The sequence below is a fragment of the Pygoscelis adeliae genome, unplaced genomic scaffold (genome assembly GCF_000699105.1).
Source record: "Pygoscelis adeliae isolate BGI_AS28 unplaced genomic scaffold, ASM69910v1 Scaffold129, whole genome shotgun sequence".
Taxonomy (NCBI): Eukaryota; Metazoa; Chordata; class Aves; order Sphenisciformes; family Spheniscidae; genus Pygoscelis; species Pygoscelis adeliae.
The window spans coordinates 89493-111708 of record NW_008825431.1 but is presented as its reverse complement, the minus strand read 5'-3'; the positions used below and the strand labels follow the sequence as shown (position 1 = coordinate 111708).

The 22216-nt window shown below is 48.6% G+C and overlaps 1 protein-coding gene across 1 annotated transcript in view; it reads right to left on the bottom strand.

The window, feature by feature from the left end:
* AHCYL2 (adenosylhomocysteinase-like 2) overlaps positions 1-22216 on the bottom strand; it is a 35501-nt gene that overhangs the window by 12121 nt on the left and 1164 nt on the right. The window contains exons 2-7 of the mRNA XM_009330998.1: positions 13652-13795; positions 12864-12964; positions 12417-12519; positions 11362-11456; positions 4251-4357; positions 2273-2389 (exon numbers count right to left, since the gene is read on the bottom strand). Coding sequence (XP_009329273.1) covers positions 2273-2389; positions 4251-4357; positions 11362-11456; positions 12417-12519; positions 12864-12962 — 521 coding nt within the window. The 5' untranslated portion in view covers positions 12963-12964; positions 13652-13795. The remainder of the gene's footprint in view (positions 1-2272; positions 2390-4250; positions 4358-11361; positions 11457-12416; positions 12520-12863; positions 12965-13651; positions 13796-22216) is intronic.

Genomic DNA, 22216 nt, shown 5'->3' with positions numbered 1-22216 from the left:
GTATTTTGGAGACCAGCTGATGATTTTGATAGAACTTTTCCAGTTTTGATGGGCAGGAAGGGCGAGAAACCCGTGGCTGTTTGCAGCGTCAGGTTCTGTAATAAAACGTCTTGGCATGGAAGAGCCAGATACCATCACCGCTGACTTGACAAGGAGCCCAAAATTTAGTCTTTTAGAACAACGTGTGATAGAAACGTGGGGAAGAAACTGCATGTGCAGCAGACGGCCCAGGGAAGCACATTTGGTGGTTCACTAACTCGTATGGCTAAAGATCATCTTCGTGCCCCCGTATTTGGACACACAGGTTTACAAACACGAGTCTTCTTCACTTCTCCTGGTCAAGAGGACCACTACCAGGAAGACCACTTCAAAGCCGAGGTGACGAGTGAGGCACTCGACCACATATCCCCACAAAGATTTGGGAGAGAGATATTAGAGCAGGGTCCGGCATCAACAGGGAAGCCTACGGTGGGTCTCTGAGAACCTCTGGAGCTACCGGATTGAAGGCAGCGGTAGCACAGCAGAACACCGATACACCGCCAGATGGACTTCGATTAAACAGAAGGCGACGTTTCTACGTCGGCAAGGAACCGAGAACTGCAGATCTCGAGGCTTGTTTAAACTTTCAGCCATACCAAGTTATCAACATGAAAAAAGTCTTTTCTCTTGAAGCAGGCTGTCTTCTCCATGGAGGGTTCCTCCTCCGCACCACAGCTACCTGGCACAGAGCAGGCAATCGTTCCTCTGGCTTTCATCTCATCAGCATCAACGCCAGTCCGGAAAGTCAAATTTGTCCTTGCTTCTGTGCTTACTTGTCTACTGGGACCACTACCAGATGCAATATGTCATAGCCTGAACTGTAGGAATAAAACTTGTCCTAATCTCCCTTGGCTTTGACAAAATTTGGTGGTGGAGGTGGTGGGGACACGGACACCCAATTCCATCAAAATAAGGAAAAAAAAGAGAGGGAGAGAGGAAAAAAAAAAGATCACTGAGATTTACACTCTCTCTAGATCACAACTTCAAGTATTTTGCGCTGCATCTCAAGACCAACAATCTCAGAAGATACATCATGTTCCCGGTGCCCACGTATCCGTCAGCGACTGATTCCCATCCGATCCTAAAAAGTACAGCACCATCAGGATGCTGCAGAGCTGCTCCCAGTCCCACGGTCTGCCTGCTGGGATTTTTGGGGGGAGGCAGCACAGAGGGAAGCAAACACTCTTCTGCCTGCTTGTGTGGCGTGTGGCTGTAAATCCTGCAGGACCGGGGCGGGGAGAGGTGGATAAAGCATTCACCAGCCCCGTCATTCCCACCTTCTGCACCTATTTATTTATGCTCAGCTGAAGGACAGGGTCTAGGCTCTGGTCTACACCTTGGACACGCAACTGTTACAGGATGAAGTCTTGGTCTACCACAACCTCTTCTATTTTCTTTCTTTCGGCTTATTGTGTATTCACAGGAGAGGATAAAAAAAGGAAACTAGAAAGGCAAAAAGTGTTGCGATGAAGCAGCTGGTTGACTCATACACACGCAACAGACACGGATGGGTTTTATCCTGATGCCACAAAGGTAAGAGGGACGGGAAGGAGCATTGTAGCCATACGTGAGGACTTCAGAAGTCCTCACACAGGAGTACGAGAAGCTGCAGGGCTTGAACACAGGTCCAGTCACACTCACCGAGAAGGGAAAACGCATGCGAGTCACCCACACCGCCCTGAGCGCACAAAGACTCGGTGAGCGCCCTTGAAGGGCACTGGGAAGTGTCTTATATCACTGCGGCTGATAAAATATTTGATGTGTCTTCCAGACACTCTGGGAAAAGAGAAGACGTGCTTTCCACAAAAAGAGGAGCAGAGGCAAAATTTAAGTGATGTGCCCCATTCATACGTGTAGCTGGGTTAAAAATACTGAATCCAGACTTCTAGGGGCGCTAACGTCTTCGCTGCAAGATCATTATCCTACAAACACAAAATTCAACATTTGTTTTCTGGCGTGCCTATGTTCGTAGAGCTTTACGTACAATTGTACAAGTAAGTCTTAGGACCTTCTGACCCACAGAGACACAGCTGCCGTCTCAAAATGCCTTGCAGATTCCCATACAAACAGGATGGACCAGAGGTAATAAAGGGTCTTTGTTCTCCTCTGACACCTCAACTGATCTAAAATGATCTAAAGTGGCAGGTAGACAGATCCATGGACCCCAGTTCCCTGTGGGGTCAACACAACCCGAGCAAGGGACACGGCCCCGTTTGGGTGGACATGTACCTACCCGTCCAGGATGGACTCTCTGCAGCAGTACAGGTTGTCAAACTTCTGCTTTGTGACCGAGTCGTTGACATTCATGGCTGGGACGCAGAGCTTCCCCGCTTTGGACAACTGGTACAGCCTGTTACGAATACGGGAAGGAACAGATGATCAATGGAAAAATATTTCCCTGCACTCTACTGTTGTGTGCTCTCGAGGTCTTGTTTCGCTGGAGTAAGCAGTACCCGTCTGGAGGGTCAAAGATAACCTCTTAATAGGAGGCTCCTCATTTCAGGAGGAGAAATAGCACTCTTCCTGCCACAGACGTTTGTACCCGTTTCCCTCCCCTGCTGAAGAACTACCACGTTGGCAAGAGGCATTTCATAGAAACGTCAAATAGCGGGGATCAGAAGGTGCTCTAGACTCCATGTGCCTCATAACTGTTGGTATTACCACCATCTCTGGTGTCCTCAAAAGGACAAAACCCCCAAGTCCTGCTTCAGATAACGTGAGAGCTCCTGTAATTCCTCAAGCTCTTACAGCTCGAGACAAACAGAAACGGCCACGGAAGGGTAACGTTCACAGCAACGTGAAGCTGCTGCGATCAACACCCGCAACAAAACACCCATTTGAACAGCAGTGGGAGTGTAATCGCCGAGATGTAGTACAAGAAGCAACCAGGGTGGGGAAGACACCAACCTGACCTCCTGCTTCTGAGAGCAGACTGAACTGGCCGCAGCAAAAGCACGAAAAATGAATCTAAACGCTACACTACGGCTACGACGAGAATCTGAAAATCATTTCCCTGCTCCAGGGAAATGGAGATGTTTAAACTTTAAGCCATACCAAGTTATCAACATGAAAAAAGTCCTTCCCCTGGCGGGGAAGGAGAACCCCCTCCCTCAGTCAGTCTCTGCAGACCACCTCCAGGTTTCTCCCCCGTCTCACTTGGTCATCGGGAGAGCCTCAGTCCCCACGTTGTCTGTCCCCTGGAGGTAAGGGGCACGCGTTCCCTGCACGCATGCATCGACACCACCAACCTCAGAAAACAACCTCGCCCCTGGCACGAGACCGCGGGGCACAATTTTTAACATTGCTTTGGTTTTGCACATCTCTTCTGCCCAAACGGGGAACGATTCCTGATGCTAAAAATATTATCAGGTCCCTTCCTTGACCCCGCTGGCTGCAAACCTGCATCGGTCGCTTCCTTGTTTCAACTATTTCGTTTCCCTGTTTCGAGGGCTGCCTGCACCTCCGGCCAAACCCTCAGCCAGCTCCAAGAGCTGCAGCCAGGCCTTTCTCCCTCCAAAAATACAGAAAAAAGCAGAGTCTGCCGCTCTTCTCCTCAGTCCCCTACGTTCTGTCACCCGTGATACGATTAACGCCACTGGAAAAGCACCTCTGATACCTCTCCTAACCCTGGCAGCCACCTCTCCCGTCACAACTCTGCTTCTGCTGCAGACTGATGGATGTCACTCAGTCACACGGCTGCACCTCTGTGGTTCTCCCTTTCTGGACTCCCACCCCAACTAGAGATTCATTTCCTCTTCCCAAATCTCACTTCTTCCCGTAATTCAGTTTAGGACCACGCTTTTGACTTTCTCCAAAGCCCACCCCTTCTTGTGCAACACCCTCATCCCTTCCTTTTTTCCCCTGCAAAACGAGGCGAGACAACCATTGCCCCTATTTCCCAGCTGGAAAAACAAGACCTTGTGCACTTCCTCCAGCCGCGCCATGGTCAGTAGGTGCTTCTACTCCTCGTCTGAAATTCAGAGCCGTAGTTCCAAGTCTATTGCTTTCACTATACAGGAGGTTTAAAACAGTTCTTACGGGAAAGCCAAGCCCATGCTGAAGGAGAACCACAGACCACGTATTAGGGGGCTCAACGTTCAGCTGAGACTGTGGCATCTTACAGCTTGGGGATCTTTCACTACCAGTGCCCTGAGGCAGAAGATGCTTTTGTCCAAACGTCTCCGTGCTCGCAGTCCAGCCTGTCCCGTTACCTGTGGACACCAGTCACGCTCTCCTCTACTATCCCCTTGATCTTCTTAAACATGTTGGGGTACTTCTTGTAAATCCAGTGAGTGAGATCTCCTCCGTCATCCAAGATCTGTAACAAAAATAACCACAGAGTCACCGCTCTGAAGATCCGGTAAGGCCTGCCGACCCCAAAAAGGTACAAGGGATAAAACACAGGCTCAAATAATTCCTAATCAAGCCCATGTTTTGGCATCTCAAGTACCACATCGTGACAGCTTAGGTGAGACTACTCTGCTTGACTATGCAGAGCACTGATGTTGTGCTGGAACGGCAATAGGTCAGACAAACACGACAGACCTTGACGTTTATAATGAGACCAGGGGAAACATGGAAAGTTGCTGTGGAAGCTCCTCTCTCCCCATCTCCAAGAAGCACAGATGGAAAAGCCTTTGAACCGTAGGCAGTCATCAGCTTTCCTAATATGACTGCTAATGGAGGAGGGAGGAGGAGGACAGAGGAGGAGGACGACGGAGGAGGATGGGAGGATGGAGGACGAAGGAGGAGGAGGATGGAGGACAGAGGAGGATGGAGGACGAAGGAGGAGGAGGATGGAGGACGAAGGAGGAGGAGGATGGAGGACGAAGGAGGAGGAGGATGGAGGACGGAGGAGGAGGAGGGTGCAGAGCCACTAATGACAATTATAATGCAACTGCATCATAAAACACTGTGTATTAAAAATACTGAACCTCTTTTAGACAACAACTTTGGGTCTCTGCCCATTTCATCTGGCTTTGAACCTCAACTCAGAAGTACAAAACTCTTCTTTATCAGATCACGAGTCTCCCGAGCCACCCATTTCCTCCTAATGACACATTTCAGGGCGGTAGAGAAAACCAGAGACTTACTGCTTTAATAAAAACATTAAAGATGAGTAAGTAAAGGTGCCCTTTGAGAAAGTGCTTCGGAAAGGACAGACATGAAAACAACGTGGTCACAGAAATCTAACAATTGCAGTGAAAAGAGATGTCTAAGAGCTTATCTATTCTCTGCTGGTGTTACAATCATCCAGCATATGGAAATACCTGGTAATGGCTTTGGACATGAAAGTCGTAACGCTGCTAAAAGTCTAACACGTACATCCAGATACGCCTTTGCATGGGTTGATGTTATTCAGGTATTTTTGTGACGTGCTATAGTGTCGCCAGAATAATCAAAGACTTTAAGCCAAGCTTGTTTTTTACCTCCGTAAGTACAGAACCTCTGATAATTACAGAATATCTCACTGCTAGTGATAGCCAGTGGAGTTTATTAAGAGACTCGTTGTTTGTCCCCTACACACTTTCCTCGTAATGAGCGTGGCCCCAGTCCCAACCACTTTGGGTCATCCCCTGCTACATCTCAACAGACAGCCAAACCCAAGGAGGGTGCTGAGCTCTAAACGCTTCGAAGAGGGACCCACTGGGGTGCCATAAAGAGGTGTCTGGGAAAGAAGAAAAGATACAAGAAAAAAAAACCCCAAACACGTGCATTTCCCGAGTCCTCCTGCCACCCTGGTGGCCCCAGGTGGCCCAAGCAGTGTCCAGGCAAGGTGGGAAGCGTGACAACGCCCATTAGACTCAGACTCAAGAAAAAACAAGGAGATTTCACCGCGTGGCAGGTGAAGTGCCAAGGACCTGTGCTAGCCGGGCTGGCTGACAGCACATTGCCCCATATTATTATTATTATCCTCCTCCTCCTCTTCGCATGTTCCCTACCCCAACGTTCAAGACTTCTGACTGCCAAGCCAGCCCTTATTAACCCACTGGTGTGGCGTGCAGGTGTCCTAAAATGCAAGTGTCACACCGGGGCAGAAGCATCTCTGCTCGTTGGCCGGCGGCAGAGCCCGGCAGGGACCCTCCGTCACAGTGTCTGCAGCTCTCCCACCAGCATCTGCAGCCACCCAGGAAAAAATTAACACTCCCACCACGCTCCTGCGGCAGAAGCTCCATTGCGGGCACAAAGACGACGTTCCTGAGCTTTGTCACGACACGACGCGGTGGCTGCACGGAGCCACCACTCTGACACCCGTGGGCAAAGAGCTCCTTGGAAATGCTACGTACTATCACAAACTTTTTCTCTCTAAATTGCATGATTTTCCTCTTCCACACAGACCCGACTCTCTTGAGTCTCCAGGGAACCCCCAGATCCCGTTCACAGGCTGGGAAGCAGAGGCAGGTAAGGGTTAAGCGGGCTGAGAAGCTCTCCTGGGCCAGCCGAGGTAGGAATTCAGCAGCCTGGCTCCCAGGACGTCTTCATTTCATTAATCCCCATTTAATAGGGCACATAATCCTCTTTCTAAGAGAGAATTCTGGGGGTTGGTAGTTTCCTCTTTCCTAGGAGGGCAGGAGATGAAAAAAAAACAAATGAAATCAATGGAGGAACTAGTTTTTGATAGAAGGTCACCTTTGTGTAGCAGCCCCAAACAGCCAACGGCAAAGCCCGTGGTATGTGCCCCGTATTCCTGCAGTTTTCTCAGCTTTACACAAGTTATCTGCCTTCATTCGAATTCTTCCCAGGCAGGTTTTTTTCAGGGGAAAAAAGCCTTTATTTGACATGCAAAGAATTTTTCGTACAGAAAATCAGCCGTTAAGAGCTGTGAGCCTTGCTCTGCCCCTCGGTGCTGCTGCCTGATGCCCGCCGAGAGGCACGATCCGCAAACCAGCGCTGCCGGCTGCCTCATCCTCCCTCTTGATTTTGGCACTTTCACCTCGGAGCAGAGCCTGCTGGAGTCATCGCGCCTGTAAAAACCATCTTCTATCACCCTGCGCCTGCAGGGACATTTCTCTCTTTGGAGATGGGACCATCCTCTTACCCAAGCACCGGGAGACATCTCGTCCTGCTCCTCCACAGCAGTACCCACCCTGAATTTTTATGATTTTTGGCTGATTCGGTGTATCCGTTTCCCGTTGGTAGGTGTTTCTCTCGCAGTGCTTTTCTCTCCAAGTAACCGATTTCACGTTGCTGTCTGCGCAGAAGGGCTGTGACTTCTCACTCCCTCAGTCTTTCCATTTCATGTCTCCTCCAGCAGAAAAATCTCTGGCTCTTCCATGAAAGAACTGGTGTCTCGGGGTGCCATTTTACCACCTCTTTTAAACCCATCTAAGATCCCGCTGCCACCGAACGTCTCACCCTGTCCCCCGTCCAAATCTGTTGGGGCAACAGCCGACACCATGCGGTTGATCTTGCCAAAACCAAGCTGATTAAAATTAGCTAGGATTAGCTCAGCAACATGGTTGAAAATAACACACTGCAGAAAGTGACTGGTGGAAACCCAAGGAGATGGCAGGAACGCATGGTCGGAGGCAGCATCGAAATGCCCTGGCGGCAGCGTGGTCCTCTCAGCGCTGCAGATTCAGCATTTTTCAGAAAAAAAACCTCTGAGCCATTCCTGTCCAGACAGAGCACTCCTCTGAAGGTCTGCTATTCCCACCAGAAAACCCAAGGTGTCTTTTTTTTGGACACTCTCAGTATTTGTGGCTAACTGTTCCCGTGGAGTAGCGCCACACAGAAGTCCTAACATTGAATATTCAGATTTTTGGACTGCGAGACGTCCCTCTTTATTTTTATGGGATGTACAAGGTCAGCTCCATCACACCTTGCAGTGCCTTCCTGGACACGGGACTGGTGGGGGCCAGCGCAGCAATGCTAAACAGGGCTCCTGAGGCGTACTTCAAGCCCTGATATTACGTCAGCGCGGCTTACAGCAAGCTGCTGAACTACTTTGACCCATTTTGCTTTCTCTTAAGTAGAAGTAGAGATTGCACTTCTCTTTATTGAGCTTAAAGATCCCAGGGGAGTGGTGGAGTCACCATCCCTGGAGGTATTCAAAAGACGGGTAGATGAGGCGCTGAGGGACATGGTTTAGTGGGCATGGGGGTGTTGGGTTGATGGTTGGACTCGATGATCTTGGAGGTCTCTTCCAACCTTAATGATTCTATGATTCTATGATTTGTGGCTAACTGTTCCCGTGGAGTAGCGCCACACAGAAGTCCTAACATTGAATATTCAGATTTTTGGACTGCGAGACGTCCCTCTTTATTTTTATGGGATGTACAAGGTCAGCTCCATCACACCTTGCAGTGCCTACCTGGACACGGGACTGGTGGGGGCCAGCGCAGCAATGCTAAACAGGGCTCCTGAGGCGTACTTCAAGCCCCGATATTACGTCAGCGCGGCTTACAGCAAGCTGCTGAACTACTTTGACCCATTTTGCTTTCTCTTAAGTAGAAGTAGAGATTGCACTTCTCTTTATTGAGCTTAAAGATGTAGAAGCCTGGAAATGCAGATGCATTTCCATGCTACTTTCATCTTGGATCAACAAGTACAAGTTGGATGGATCAACAAGTACAAGTTGGATATTTATGCTCTGAATTACACCACACTTAGAAGAGTCCAACCTGATTATTTCGTGCTGGACAGAGATAGGCATGTTACTAAAGCACTTTTCACAGAGAGAGAATTTCCCATCCGATCACACCGTGGCACGGAGCGCTGGCACAGAACATCTTCAAAGCACTGCACGGCCACTAATAATCACCGACGACGCTGAAAAGTATCGTTGGTATTTTGTTGATGGGAAGAGAAGACAAGACAAGAGACAATTCTTTACTGTGAGGGTGGTGAGACACTGGCCCAGGTTGCCCAGAGAGGTGGTGGATGCCCCGTCCCTGGAAACATTCCAGGTCAGGTTGGACGGGGCTCTGAGCAACCTGCTCTAGTTGAAGATGTCCCTGCCCACGGCAGGGGGGTTGGGCTAGATGAACTTTAGAGGCTCCTTCCGACCCAAACTATTCTACAACTGCATGAAAAGAGGTTAGATTTAGGTTTATACAAAGGTCGTGGGCTGCCAGGAGCAGCAGCTCAGGCTCAGTCCTACAACCTGGGGATGTATCTCCTTGATTCAGGATATCGGGGGAAATTCTGTCTCAACAGGAGAGAAAAAACATGCCGCGTGCTCTAAGAAGTTGCCATCAGCACAGGGAGGAGAGTAGGTCCATCTTCTCGCTTCAGCCTTGAGACTGGATGGACCGGAGAGGCAAATTTCACCTTGCTGCTTTGGCCAAGTTTGCCAGCTCCTCTCTTCTGAAATAATCATATGAAGAAGATCCTCTCCACACCTGTTCTTCGCTCGATGTCCAGCGTCCTATTTCTTGTCTCTAAAAACGTGGACCTCCAAAATCAGGCGTGCAAATCTTTGGGAACTGCTGGATCCAAGGCAATTGGTGCTCCCCAGCAATTAGTTCTGTGCTCCAGAAGCAGGTCTGAAAAGACCCTGATAGATAGAAACACGTGGCAGAACCAAGGGATCTGAAGAGATCCTGGGAAAGCATAATATGCATATTCTGGTCTGTTGATTTCTTCAATTACTGGCATTTTCGATGGGAAATTATTCCTCAAGAAGAAGAAAAAAGCTGCTGTCGTGTCTGGGCTCAGATTCGTAGCTTGGGGGTGGATTTTTTGAGATTCACAGTTCTTTTTAAAGGTGACAGTGAGGAAGTGAGCAGGTGTAGACTGGAAGGGACAAAGAACCCACCTCAAACAAGCTGATATTGGCAAACAAACAATACAGATACACGCCTACCTTCCACCTTTGATTACTTTTTGTCTAATTTAGATCATAAGCTCCAGGGCTCAAAATCTGTCGGGAAGCATGATGAAAACAGCACATTTGACAGCTGTAAATTATTCCGCTCGCCTAGTTCAGGATTCTCTGTTTTCCCTAGAAACAAGGGCAGAATAAACCAGCAAAGTACGGAGTTGGGCTACCTGAGGTTTTGTGTTCGTACAGTAAGGACATCACCTAAAAATCTAATTTTTGTTCTCAAACAGAAGCCTCGCCTAGATAAGAAAAATCACACCAACCAAAGCTGTGAATTTAATTGAATATGGTAAAATGGATGCAACCCCTTTTCAGAACATGCTGATTTTGAGTCATTTTTTACCGGCGACATTAAATGAGTTTGGTCCTGCACTTCGGCCACAACAACCCCATGCAGTGCTACAGGCTTGGGGAAGAGTGGCTGGAAAGCTGCCTGGCGGAAAAGGACCTGGGGGTGCTGGTCGACAGCCGGCTGAACATGAGCCGGCAGTGTGCCCAGGCGGCCAAGAAGGCCAACGGCATCCTGGCCTGTATCAGAACTAGTGTGGCCAGCAGGAGCAGGGAAGTGATCGTGCCCCTGTACTCGGCCCTGGTGAGGCCGCACCTCGAATACTGTGTTCAGTTTTGGGCCCCTCACTACAAGAAGGACGTTGAGATGTTGGAGCGTGTCCAGAGAAGGGCAACGAGGCTGGTGAGGGGTCTGGAGAACAAGTCTGATGAGGAGCGGCTGAGGGAGCTGGGGTTGTTCAGCCTGGAGAAAAGGAGGCTGAGGGGAGACCTCATTGCTCTCTACAACCACCTGAAAGGAGGCTGTAGCGAGGGGGGGGTCGGTCTCTTCTCCCAAGTAACTGGCGAAAGGACGAGAGGAAACGGCCTCAAGTTGCGCCAGGGGAGGTTTAGATTGGACGTGAGGAAAAATGTCTTTACTGAAAGAGTGGTTAAACATTGGAACAGGCTGCCCAGGGGAGTGGTGGAGTCACCATCCCTGGAGGGATTTAAAAGACGTGTAGATGAGGCGCTGAGGGACATGGTTTAGTGGGCATGGGGGTGTTGGGTTGACGGTTGGACTCGATGATCTTGGAGGTCTTTTCCAACCTTAATGATTCTATGATTCTATGGTTTAAACTGTAGCAAGCTACTCTGGAAGCAAACTAAGCACCCGATAAACTTTGCACTAACGCAGCTATGCTTATTTAGAAAACAGTTAAACAAAACCTCGCTTGGTAGGGAAGATCCACATGCGGAAGTCATTTAACCCGCCTTCTCCCTGACTTCACACCTGTGAGACTGAGATAAGTTGATTTCCCGCATTGCGCAGTTCATTGTAAAGCGCTTTGAAGGTAAGTGCTGTGGTAGCACCAAGCCTTAATGCTAAGTTAGGTCTAAATTCAGGAGGAAAACACAGACCAGCACTAAACCCTCTTCCTTCTCTCTAGATGAGAGCTACCCATGCTTCAACACGCGCCGAGCATTTTGCGCAGTCGGCCCCGTCTCACCATGTTGGGCTGCCATCCTTCGACGTTGACGCAGCGATCGATGCACCACCAGAAGTCGTCTTCGGATTCTCCCTTCCAGGCGAAGACGGGGAACCCTGGCACAGAGAGGGAGACGGATGCTAACACAGCCTTAGCAAATCCCTTGGGGATCGGCTCTCCCTACGTCCACGCGTGATGAACCAGGCTCCCGACACCACTGCAGTCTTGCTTTTTCAACATTTCAACAAATCAAGACTTGCAGTCTTGATTTTTCAACATCTACCTTACAGAAGAAGCTTCAGAGATATACGTTGAAGACACACACTGAAGGCAGCAGACAGGAGTCAGCTTTAGCCTTCCCAATTTCTTCCTCTCCCCCAAGAAAAAGCTCTAGCCACCAGACAAGAGGGCAACACGCTCTCAACGATAACATTTATTTGCAAAATCAAGCTTTTGCTGCGAGTTAAATGTCCTACCTTCCTGTTAGGCACGTCAGCCACAAATTTACTTGAACGTATTCTGACTCATGAGCAATTATTATTCAGCTTCAGTGAGCAAGACCAGGTAACAGGCAAGCTGGTGGGTTTGGCTTCTTCTGGGTCTCCCAGCTCTCATGGTAAAATCCCTGGCCTTACCCAGGTAAAACGGGATTTTAATTAAGGCATCTCCCAGGTGAGCAGCAACATGGACAGCTTCTGTTTTGTGAATTATGTCCCCCAAAAATTCTCCCTTTCACCCCTTTTAGCCAAAGTTATGACTCGAATGTATAGAACGGAAATAAAATTTAGCTTAGTTTCTTTCAGCAAAATAACTTTCAGGTTCACATAGCCCTGATGCCTAATAATGTGCATCATCATCAGTCGTACCGTGTACTTTTATACGCCAGAGAAAAATCATTCTAAGATTTTCAGACCGATGGGAGGGATTGATCTCGTGCTGTTTACCTCCTATAGGTTTACTCCAAATTGAGGAGAATGAAGGAAAAAACTGTAAGAGACGGTAAAGGAGCTAAACATGATGGGAGAGAAAGAAATCTTTTTAAAACCAGAAAGAGCAAAGAGGGTGAAGTTCCCTACCGCTCTCGGCGAGGGCAGCAGCCACTTCATTAAGAGTAGAGTAGATGTTGCACGCAGCCCATCGGCACTGTGCACCCAGCGCACCAAGAGTCTCCATTAGGACCTGGATTTAAACAACAAAAAAAAACCTCAGAAAGAGCAACGCAAAGAGCAGTATACAACCGGGATTTTTACTTGCTATTTATGGGAAAGCTTCCGGGGGGTATCTGAAGTTGGTTTTAAGCAGCATCAGGGTCGTTAGGGAGTTGCACAGAAAACTATTTTGCAATTACTTCTTTTTTTTACAATTTAAAATGGATGAAGTAAATAAGAATTTCAAAGTATATTATACATGGAGCATACCTATGTGTGGGGGTGTATACATATTTTTTTATTAACCGCTCGGGGTCTAGTTTAGAGGCTAAGCAGTGAAAAATCCCTGTCTAGAGTTTATCGACGGGGTCTTACAGCTGTCTGCGCTGTAATGTGCGTGCAGCCCACGATCTTGGCCCCAGCCAGTGGCTTCTCTCCCTGAGCTCTCTTCCTCAAAGCCATCAGCGCAGGCATTTCTGAAAGGCAAAATACAAAAGAAGTCCATCAATGCGATGGAAAGAGGGATGAGCACAGAAGAAACAGCCAGCATCAATTCTCGCCCTGCTCTCTGGTACCCCGATGAATTTGTACAGCTGTGGCAGCTTCAAAAAAAGTAAAACCCTGGCGAGCAGGGATCAAAGAAGTCACGGCACAGCTGAAAAGGACCCAATAACCCCCTGAGGTCTTCTCCTGCTATTTAGGATGCAGCATCATCACATTTTCAAATTTCTGCCTGCGAATGCCCAAGTGAGGCTGGAGGAAAACCTGCTTCAGACTGAGGAGGACTTGGGACTCGCTGCTCTCCGATATCCCTCCCGCTACCTAAACACTGCGTTGCCTTTGCTACAGATTTTTGGAGACAATCACGCTAAAGCAAAAGTTGTCTGATTTATTTGACGGATTTAATCTTTTCTACTGATTTTAACAAAATGCATTTGACTACAGAGCAGTCCTTCAGTAGTTGGTTGGTTGGAGCTACACGGCTTAACCCTGTAACTCCTTTCCATCCCACAAAACCCCATAAAAGTTTTCCCGTCTCTAACAGGAAGGGTGTCAAGAAATCACTGGTATACTGAACCTCACAAGAAGAGGATTCGGGGGAAGGAAGAAGCCCGCAAGACAGCCTAGGACAACGTGGAGCTTGAGGAATGCGCCCCGTTTACCTTGTTCCGCAATTTCAATCTCTCGGCGCCCAAATTCTGCCTGCTTTATGTTTTTCACACAGAAATCACTGCTGCCTTTGGAGTTCTTCTGCTGCTTGTCTCGGGGGGAGGTCTCATCATCAGAGCTGTCTGTGTAGGAGGCAGCTGGAGGAAGAAAAGGAGGTCAGAGACAGAACAAAATACTCCCTAAAGCCAAACCACCTGCAGTGGAAGGGCGCAGATGATCTGCTGGATGTGTCCATGGGTGTGCTTCTCCATGTGCACGTGCCAACTCCCTCCGTCCTCAGCTGGGATCTCCTCTTCTCCTTAGAGTGACCATTTCCCCCCAGTCAGCTTTTACCTGCGATGACCTCCTCACTCTCATCTACCTCTACTGCAACACCACACCGGAGGGAATTAGCTCGAGCACTGCCCGTGTTCCCCATGGGCTCATCTCCTCCTGCTTTGCAGCTCCTCTGTGGCCTTCTCCCATCTCTCTTCCCAAATGTTAAGCCTTTACAGCTCTAAAATAACCAACAAGAGTGCCTATTAACATTTTCAGTACTTCCAAAACATTAAGAGTTGTAATTTAAGACAGGAGAGATACAAGACCCTATTTCATTTTAAACAACGGCGTGGCGGAGCCTGCTAGTTAATTATTATTCAGTTATGGCGGTATTCCCAGCCCTTGGATTTGCTCAGTTTCCACATTTCTCAATAAGGGCAATGGCCACAAGCTGCCGCTTGGGAGGCTCACATGGGGTGGTATGAATAAACTTCTTCATCGGGAGGATAATGCAACATTGGCACAGGTTGCCTGGCGAGGTGGTGGATCTTCATCCTTGGAGGACTTCAGGAATGGCTTAGAGAGAGTCATGGCTCACCTGATCCTGTGCTGGCAATGTCCTGCTCCGAGTGGGCAGGGGGGCGAGATGACCTTGGTGGTTCCTTCCAACCAACATCTCTGCGCATCTACAGACAGCTCGATCCAGCCCTTGGATTTTCCCCTTCTTTTCTATTATAAATAACAAACACTGGGAGATGTATTTAATATTTTGCCTTTCTGGATCTCCTTTAACCCCTCCTCCCTCTTGCTCTTTTGGTAAGAGAAGAAGAAGAAAGATGGTACCACTTCTCTCCGTAGTAAGGAGCCTACAGGGGATAGCAAACATACGGTCTCACAGAATCAGATTATGCTTCTTGTTATATATATATGCGTACCGGGCGTGGATGCGCAGGTGAACACAGAATGAATTAGAGTTGCTGTCAATAACTGTCTTCCTTTCCTATCAATGTCCTCCAAACTTTTGGTTAGGCAACTAGCCTGTGGCAGACACATGGAGATTTACCGAAGAGCCCTTCATGGAGTTAGAAATCCCCCTTCCCATTTATTTTGATTACTAAAATCACACGTAGAGTCCTTTTTCGATTTGAGCCGTGATGAATTAGCCACCACTTCTGCTTCCAGTTTATCAGGATCAGCTGAAGAGACTATTTGTGCCATGTTTTCCTCTGGAATATGCCCCCATGTGGGAGACAAGACCTCTTTCATCGTCTAGGACTGGCATCAGCGGTCAAAGCAACACGTAAGGCCTGGAGATGAACTAGAAAGCATCACTCCTCTTTCCTTTCCAGAGACAAAGCACCTGGAGCGCGGGGCTCTTGGTCCAGCTGAGCCCCTCACCACCACCATCACCGCTACCCACCTCCTCCTCCTCTCTGGCAGGAGCCACACCTTGGGACCCAACTCAAGAGCATCATGGTCATCCCCCATTCCTCATGAAATTGCCCTGAAGTTTTACTCCAAGTCTTTATTCTCCAGATCACATGGTACTTCTAAAATGAACGCGAGACCTGGCATCAAGTTATTTGTTACAGCAGAAGAGGACCACCTTTGTAGAACAGCACTATCCATGACAGCCTCAGTGGAGCTGGGCAATATTCTGCATCGCTAGCAAATGATGTGCATGTGGGAAGGCATCACGTACGATGACGAGCGCTCTTTCTTTCACGACACCAGAAAAGAATTGGTTAAATCTTTAACCTAGGAAATGTTGCACAGTCAAACTCAACAGCTACTGGCTTTGGGTGATGTGCTGCTGCGCGTGTGAGCTAGCTTCTCTCCTAGGCACAGGCTCCAAGAGGGAATGATCTACACCAAACACCCAAGGGAGTCGTTCTACCCCAGCAGTCAGTACAGATTCCCAACTTTCTACCCCAATTCTGTGCCAAAGGAATTTGGTAGCACGAAAGGTGAGCGCTTCTCACACAGTGTCATAGGAAGGACAGCATGGTTGAACCCGTGGTCCTATCACCACCCACCAGTGCTCCCAAAGAGCTGCAGCTTTCCAGAGGCATCCAGACCTCAAGTGAAGATTGATACCGAGAGTCCCTTCAGAGAACTGGGAGCAAAGGCAAACCACCCCTCTCCCCGGCATTTCAATAGCTCTGTTAACATTTTCAGGCCAGAAAACCCAAACCAAGGAGTTAAACCCTTCCCCCCCAGCATGGCCACGGGTTTGTCTTTCCTGCAGCACCCAGCAAGCTGATTACTTTCTCTTCTGGCTCGCGTGAAGCGCTTGAATGATCCCAAGGAAAAAAAGCTTAGCGCTGCCGCTGTCGGCGTGCCAGGCTCCCCAAGGCCCACTCGGGTCTTAATCCGCTTACGGAGGAGAATTATGCATTGCTGAAATTTCTCTGCAAAGACTCCATCCTCAGCGGGGTGCGAAAGGCAAGTCCAACCCTGCAAACAACACGCTGACGGGCAATATATTTCTGAAATTGTGTGCACAATCCCACAGCAGCTCTTGAAGGAGCGGGAGCCTGCCTTAATAACAAAAGAGCACCTTATATAATACCAAACTCTTGTACATCAAGGACTCCAGAAGGATTAATTAGTTAAAGGAGGATTATTGCCTTGAAGACAGCTAATCTGTGCAGAGGTTTCTTTAAATCGATAGATCTTGGTTCTGGGGGCTGAAAGTAATTTTTTTACACCAAAACCCCCGCCTAGATGGTAGCCAGATTTTCATATGCGGATGGTTTTTATTGTTACACACATATAACAGTGCATATAGCACTATGGTAATTAAACTAATATTGTTAGTGTAGTATAATAGCGTACTAATAAAACAGTAAATTTTGCCCTTGCTTTCCTGTAAAATGAAGAACAAGTACAGAAAGGAAAGGATTCCTAGCACCTGTAATCTAGAAATATCCAATTAACTGATGGGATAGACAGTCTCCTAAATGTCATCTCAAATCACCCACAAGTTGATTAATACAAGCTTCATAGCCGGGGTTGGCATTCCGTAGAGCCGCGTACCATTTTAATATAAATTGTATTATTTCAAAGAGAACGCCAGGAAAACAGCAGCAGGTCTCAGGCGCTGTTATCCAGCGGGAAAATCTTGGGGGGAAAAGGAGACACCTGCGGCCCAGGTCCTAACGCAGCAAAGACCATGTCAGAGCCTAAATTCAGCAAAGTTTAGCTTTGCTAATATTTTAGATGAGGGTCCACTCGCATCTGTAGTATTGGCATCGGTACGGGCGAAAAAGGGGCGACCTACCCCTGTCATAGCCCGAGTTAAAAAAACAAACCTCGTTTCTTTTCCGCACAACCTTTTGCAAGTTATGAAACAGCATGAGGGTGAAGCCAATCGCCTCTAATTAAAGATATTACTGCTCTAATCTCATTTCAGCGCCCACATAATGCGTACGCGGTGCGTAATACACAACGCTGAGCGCTTTAGTATTCAAAGCGCTGGGCTGATATAAACCAGCTGACCCCCAAAAACCTTTGTTCGAGCAGATAACAATTATCTGAGTTTTGCAGGAAGGGAAAGAACAGTTACCAAAATTTAAGCGATTTGCCCAGCGCAACGCCAAAACATCCCCTCGACTCCAAAGCTGAGCCGTCAGGTCGGTGCCTTTCCCTGGTTTGCAATAGCGGACGCTGTTAACACCACGGCACGTCCTTGGGCGTATAAACCACTCCCAAACGGTGCAGAAAACAATTAATTTCCCCGTTGAGGAAAATTACTCGTTTTAAATGAAGCGGAACAACTACAGGAAACGGGCGGCTTATGGCAAGGGTAATGAGATAAGAGACTTTTACTTCTAATTTGAAGAGTCAGATCTGCACGGATCGTGTTAGTATTTTCATTCTTCGTACTTTACAGCAACCAAGTGATAAAGTTCTCGTGTTCAGCGGTGTCTCTGCTGGTTTTTCATAGAATCATAGAATAGTTTGGGTTGGAAGGGACCTCTAAAGGTCACCTAGCCCAACCCCCCTGCCGTGGGCAGGGACATCTTCAACTAGATCAGGTTGCTCAGAGCCCCGTCCAACCTGACCTGGAATGTTTCCAGGGATGGGGCATCCACCACCTCTCTGGGCAACCTGGGCCAGTGCTTCACCACCCTCATTTTTCCCATTTTTGCTTCTAGCAAAGCCCAGTTAGCGACGCACTGCATGTTGGAGTACACTGCTCCTCATTGCAGCTTCACAGATTGTACGTATTTTGGAGACCAGCTGATGATTTTGATAGAACTTTTCCAGTTTTGATGGGCAGGAAGGGCGAGAAACCCGTGGCTGTTTGCAGAGATGCTGTTTCCACACCCAGGCCTCTCTTGCATCACTAAAACGGCACCGGCACCTCCCCATCATTTTGGGCAGAGATGCTGGGACGACTGCCTTCCCACCAAGCACGTCTCGGGGAAGAGTCACTTGGGTTCCACTCACTTCTTCACTCATGCCCAGCGTTCGAAGACAACTAAGCCTACGGAAAAAGTGGAACTGGGCTCCCCTAATGGCTGTGGTGGTAACGGCATGGACCTCTGCTGTGATAAATACAGCTCGAGGGGGGAAGAGAGCCTTCCCAAGCAAGACCTGAGCTACTGAGCAGAGGACACAGCTCAACTCTGTGTCCTGATACGTAGGACGAGAGGAAACGGCCTCGAGTTGCGCCAGGGGAGGTTTAGGTTGGATGTGAGGAAAAATTTCTTCACCGAAAGGGCTGTCAGGCATTGGGACAGGCTGCCCGGGGGAGCGGTGGAGTCACCCTCCCTGGAGGTATTGAAAAGACGTGTAGACGTGGCGCTGAGGGACGTGGTTTAGTGGTGGGCTTGGCAGTGCTGGGTTAACGGTTGGACTCGATGATCTTAAGGGTCTTTTCCAACCTAAATGATTCTATGATTCTTCCCCTCCATTATCATCTCTCTGCTCCTCACGCTTCTTCTTTTCCAGCCTTTTCCCATCCCAGGAGGGCTTAATGGGTTCTTTAGACTGTGCTACTGCTTCAGCCCTAAAAGGAGAATGACAAAGATCCACGACGAGAGGTACTAACGGGATTTATCTACCCATCCTGCAACCGTCCGGAGAACAGCAGCCTTCCATCTTGACTGTCCCCCTAGCAGCTTTCATTAGGAGGGAAATATAACACTTTCACAAGCTAATTAACTGCAATTGCTGATGCTTTAGCAGGAGGTGCTAAGTGCAAGGGGCGGAGGAGAATGCCCCAAAGTTGCTCCAAGTTCTTTCAGCTGTGAATGGGGAGCAAACGTGATGACATTAGCCAGGCTAATCAGCCTATTAGTCTTTAAAAATGACAGTCATAAAATATACCCTGCTGATCAGGTATCGGATGGAGTTGTAAAACCTGTACAAACATTATATTAATCACAGACCTGTATTAGAGAAATCTAATCGTTAATGTCAGCTTAAAACATGCTACCAAGGACGGTAACGTTACAAACATAATCCAGGTGGCTTACAAAGGGCAAACAGAGCCCGGGCTGAAGTCTCTCTGGAGAGGGTGTGTCATGCATTGCTCCTCAAGTTCTCCTAAAAGCCCTTTGCAGGGGAACGCAGCCGCTGCAGGGGTGATGGGTCACCCAGGTTGTCCCCAACCTCAAAGGGGCTCCTCCAAGCTTCTGGAGGAAGCTCTGGAGGTTCCTCCAAGCGTGCAAGAAGCAACCCAAGAGCCAGGAAAGGAGACAAAGAACAGTTGCTTGTTCCATAGGAATGAGGATGAAGCCATCGGACTTGCCAAACGCCAACATTTGACTGTTCGTGTGCGCAGGATCAGATCACAACCTCCAGCAGCTGCATCTTCTGGAAATGGGCGCCTGCCTCTGCCAGGAGCAGAGCAGACCGGACAACCATGACTTTTCCACCAGTTACCTTTGCTCTTCTAAACCTGGGCTGTTGAAAAACGTGCAAAGCTTGTAGGTCCTCATCTAGCGTGTTTTACACGTAGCACACAGGCAACGATCTCTGTATGGGCAACGCACTACTGCCACAAAGCCACTTCATATAGATCTGCTCACGTTCATCACACATGGGAGCTTTTAACCTGTCTGCTCCCAACACGTACCATGACAGGACGGGCACAAGAACAGGGACGTTCCCTACAGCTTCAACAGTCAAGACCTACTAGGACTTCAGACGGGCATCAACTTCAGCCGTAGTTGTCAGCTACATCCACCCTGGGAAATAAAACAGGCGAGGGACTGGTCTCCGGTGCTGGGGCTGGCCGGCGTGGCAGAGCTCAGCTCACGTCCATCCATGCACACAACCGGACGGCGTGGACAGCCCTGTGTGAGCCCATGGGCTCTGTCCTGCTTCCTTCAACAGCAGACACGCAGCTGGAAGCTGCAGGTGGGATATGGCCAAAAACACCCTCATACAAGCAGATGCGGGTGGACTACCTTGAGATTTGATTTTCGGCCACAGGCTTTCAGCGTGCAGAACGGGACTCATCCACGGCCAGCAAACTCTGCAACCAAAAACCAGCCATAGCCCACAGCACGTCATCCACCCCAAAACAGAATTATTTCCTGTTATACACAAGGTATCTAGCTGAGAGGGTCAGGGTAGGATGCACCTTTGAGCTCTCGTGGTCTCTGATGCTTCCAAACTACCAGATATCCACACAGATTCTCCTCAAATATGCTGTGACCTGCCAAGTATCCAAAAAATGCATCCATGTCATGGACAGGGACTAAGTGAAGGACCGTGGTGGAGCCTCACCGTGAATGCTCCTTATTCGCCATGGCTCTGGCATAAAGCCAGACCTCTGCAAGGTCTGCAGCCAGACCTTGGCCACCAACCTGAATACCCATCTGAGAGCTCTTGACGGTACTCCACCGTGAGTTTTGGTACACGTCACCAGAAAGGCCCGATCGTTTGCCTTCACAGTCATGAAGAACAGAGGAATAATACCTCCTCCAGTTTCACGTTGCTTACGTCTCCATTCTTTGTAGCCTTGCGTTGGAAGCTGATTTGTTCTGCATCTTCTTCAAGGGGCCAGGACCAGGAGGGGATCAGATGCACTGGGACTCCTTGAGGGATGGGGAATTGGATCCAAACTTCTTTCTGTGACGGTCTCAGCTAGGACAGTAGCTGTAACATTTCAGGTAGCGAGCAGTATTCCCTTCAAACTGCCAAGGATCCCAGATGGACCTATCCTGAACAGTTTGAGAGCATCCCTGATGACCTCCCCCTGTTCCTGGAAAGCCACTATCCTCATAACCAACTCCTGAAGTGACACAAACTCTCCAGCACAGTAATGGGACTTAATGACATAGAGACAGAAAAGAGGACACTGGAAGGTGAGGTGTAATACCGTCCCACATGGCTGTTACTGGACTAGGGAAAATTCAGCTGAAGGTGCCGTTTGGGGACATAATGTTTTACCAAACGGGCCGGTGACGTTCCTACGGGCTGGGAAGTGCGGTGGCACCGAATTTCCTCAGCACTCTCTGGCCACAGCGACTTATTTGCTGAATAAACCGATGCTAGAGACTGTTTGTGAAGTGCAGGGCAGCTTCCCCTTCTTCACTCAAAGTCAAGGTAAGTTTTAGCAGTCGTTCTCTCAAAGTTACACTCTTCCCTGTAAGGAAAAATGCCAATTTCCACCAGAAGACTTGTTTTCAGGACTTTCTTGTGCTGCTTTTTTTGGAAAAGAGGACAACGTTAAATGTTTGATTGCTAAATGTTTGATTTCTAAACATTGAATGTTTGATGAACGGGGCACTCAATGAAATTAGTCCGGTTTTCATGGGGATCCACCTTTGATTTGCGTTCTACGAAATCTTCGTGGACTGCTCCAGAAATTAAGTTTCAGTTGTCTACATTGAAAACGATGCTTATTCAAAGAAAACAAAACAATTCCAGCACCTACGCAGGACAAAACAAAACTTTGCTGTGCTATGTTCTCAAAGGAACGAGCCTGCTGCCGGGGGAACCAGAGCCTGAAGGTTTCTGGATAGTGCTGCACAACCACCAAATATTAGTCCAGACAAATCAAGTTTCCAGAGCCAATCTTCATAAGTATACCTGGGACTTCAGAAGAGCCCTGAAATTTAAAACGAAATAAAAAAACCCCAACGAACCCAACCTCCCTCCCCAGGGAGTTCCTGTAAGTACAGCTAGCAAGACCAAACAGCAAGTCCACCGCTTGCTAGAAGTTTCATTTCACAGATTCCTGGCCTGTATCAGAAATAGTGTGGCCAGCAGGAGCAGGGAAGTGATCGTGCCCCTGTACTCGGCACTGGTGAGGCCGCACATCAAATACCATGTTCAGT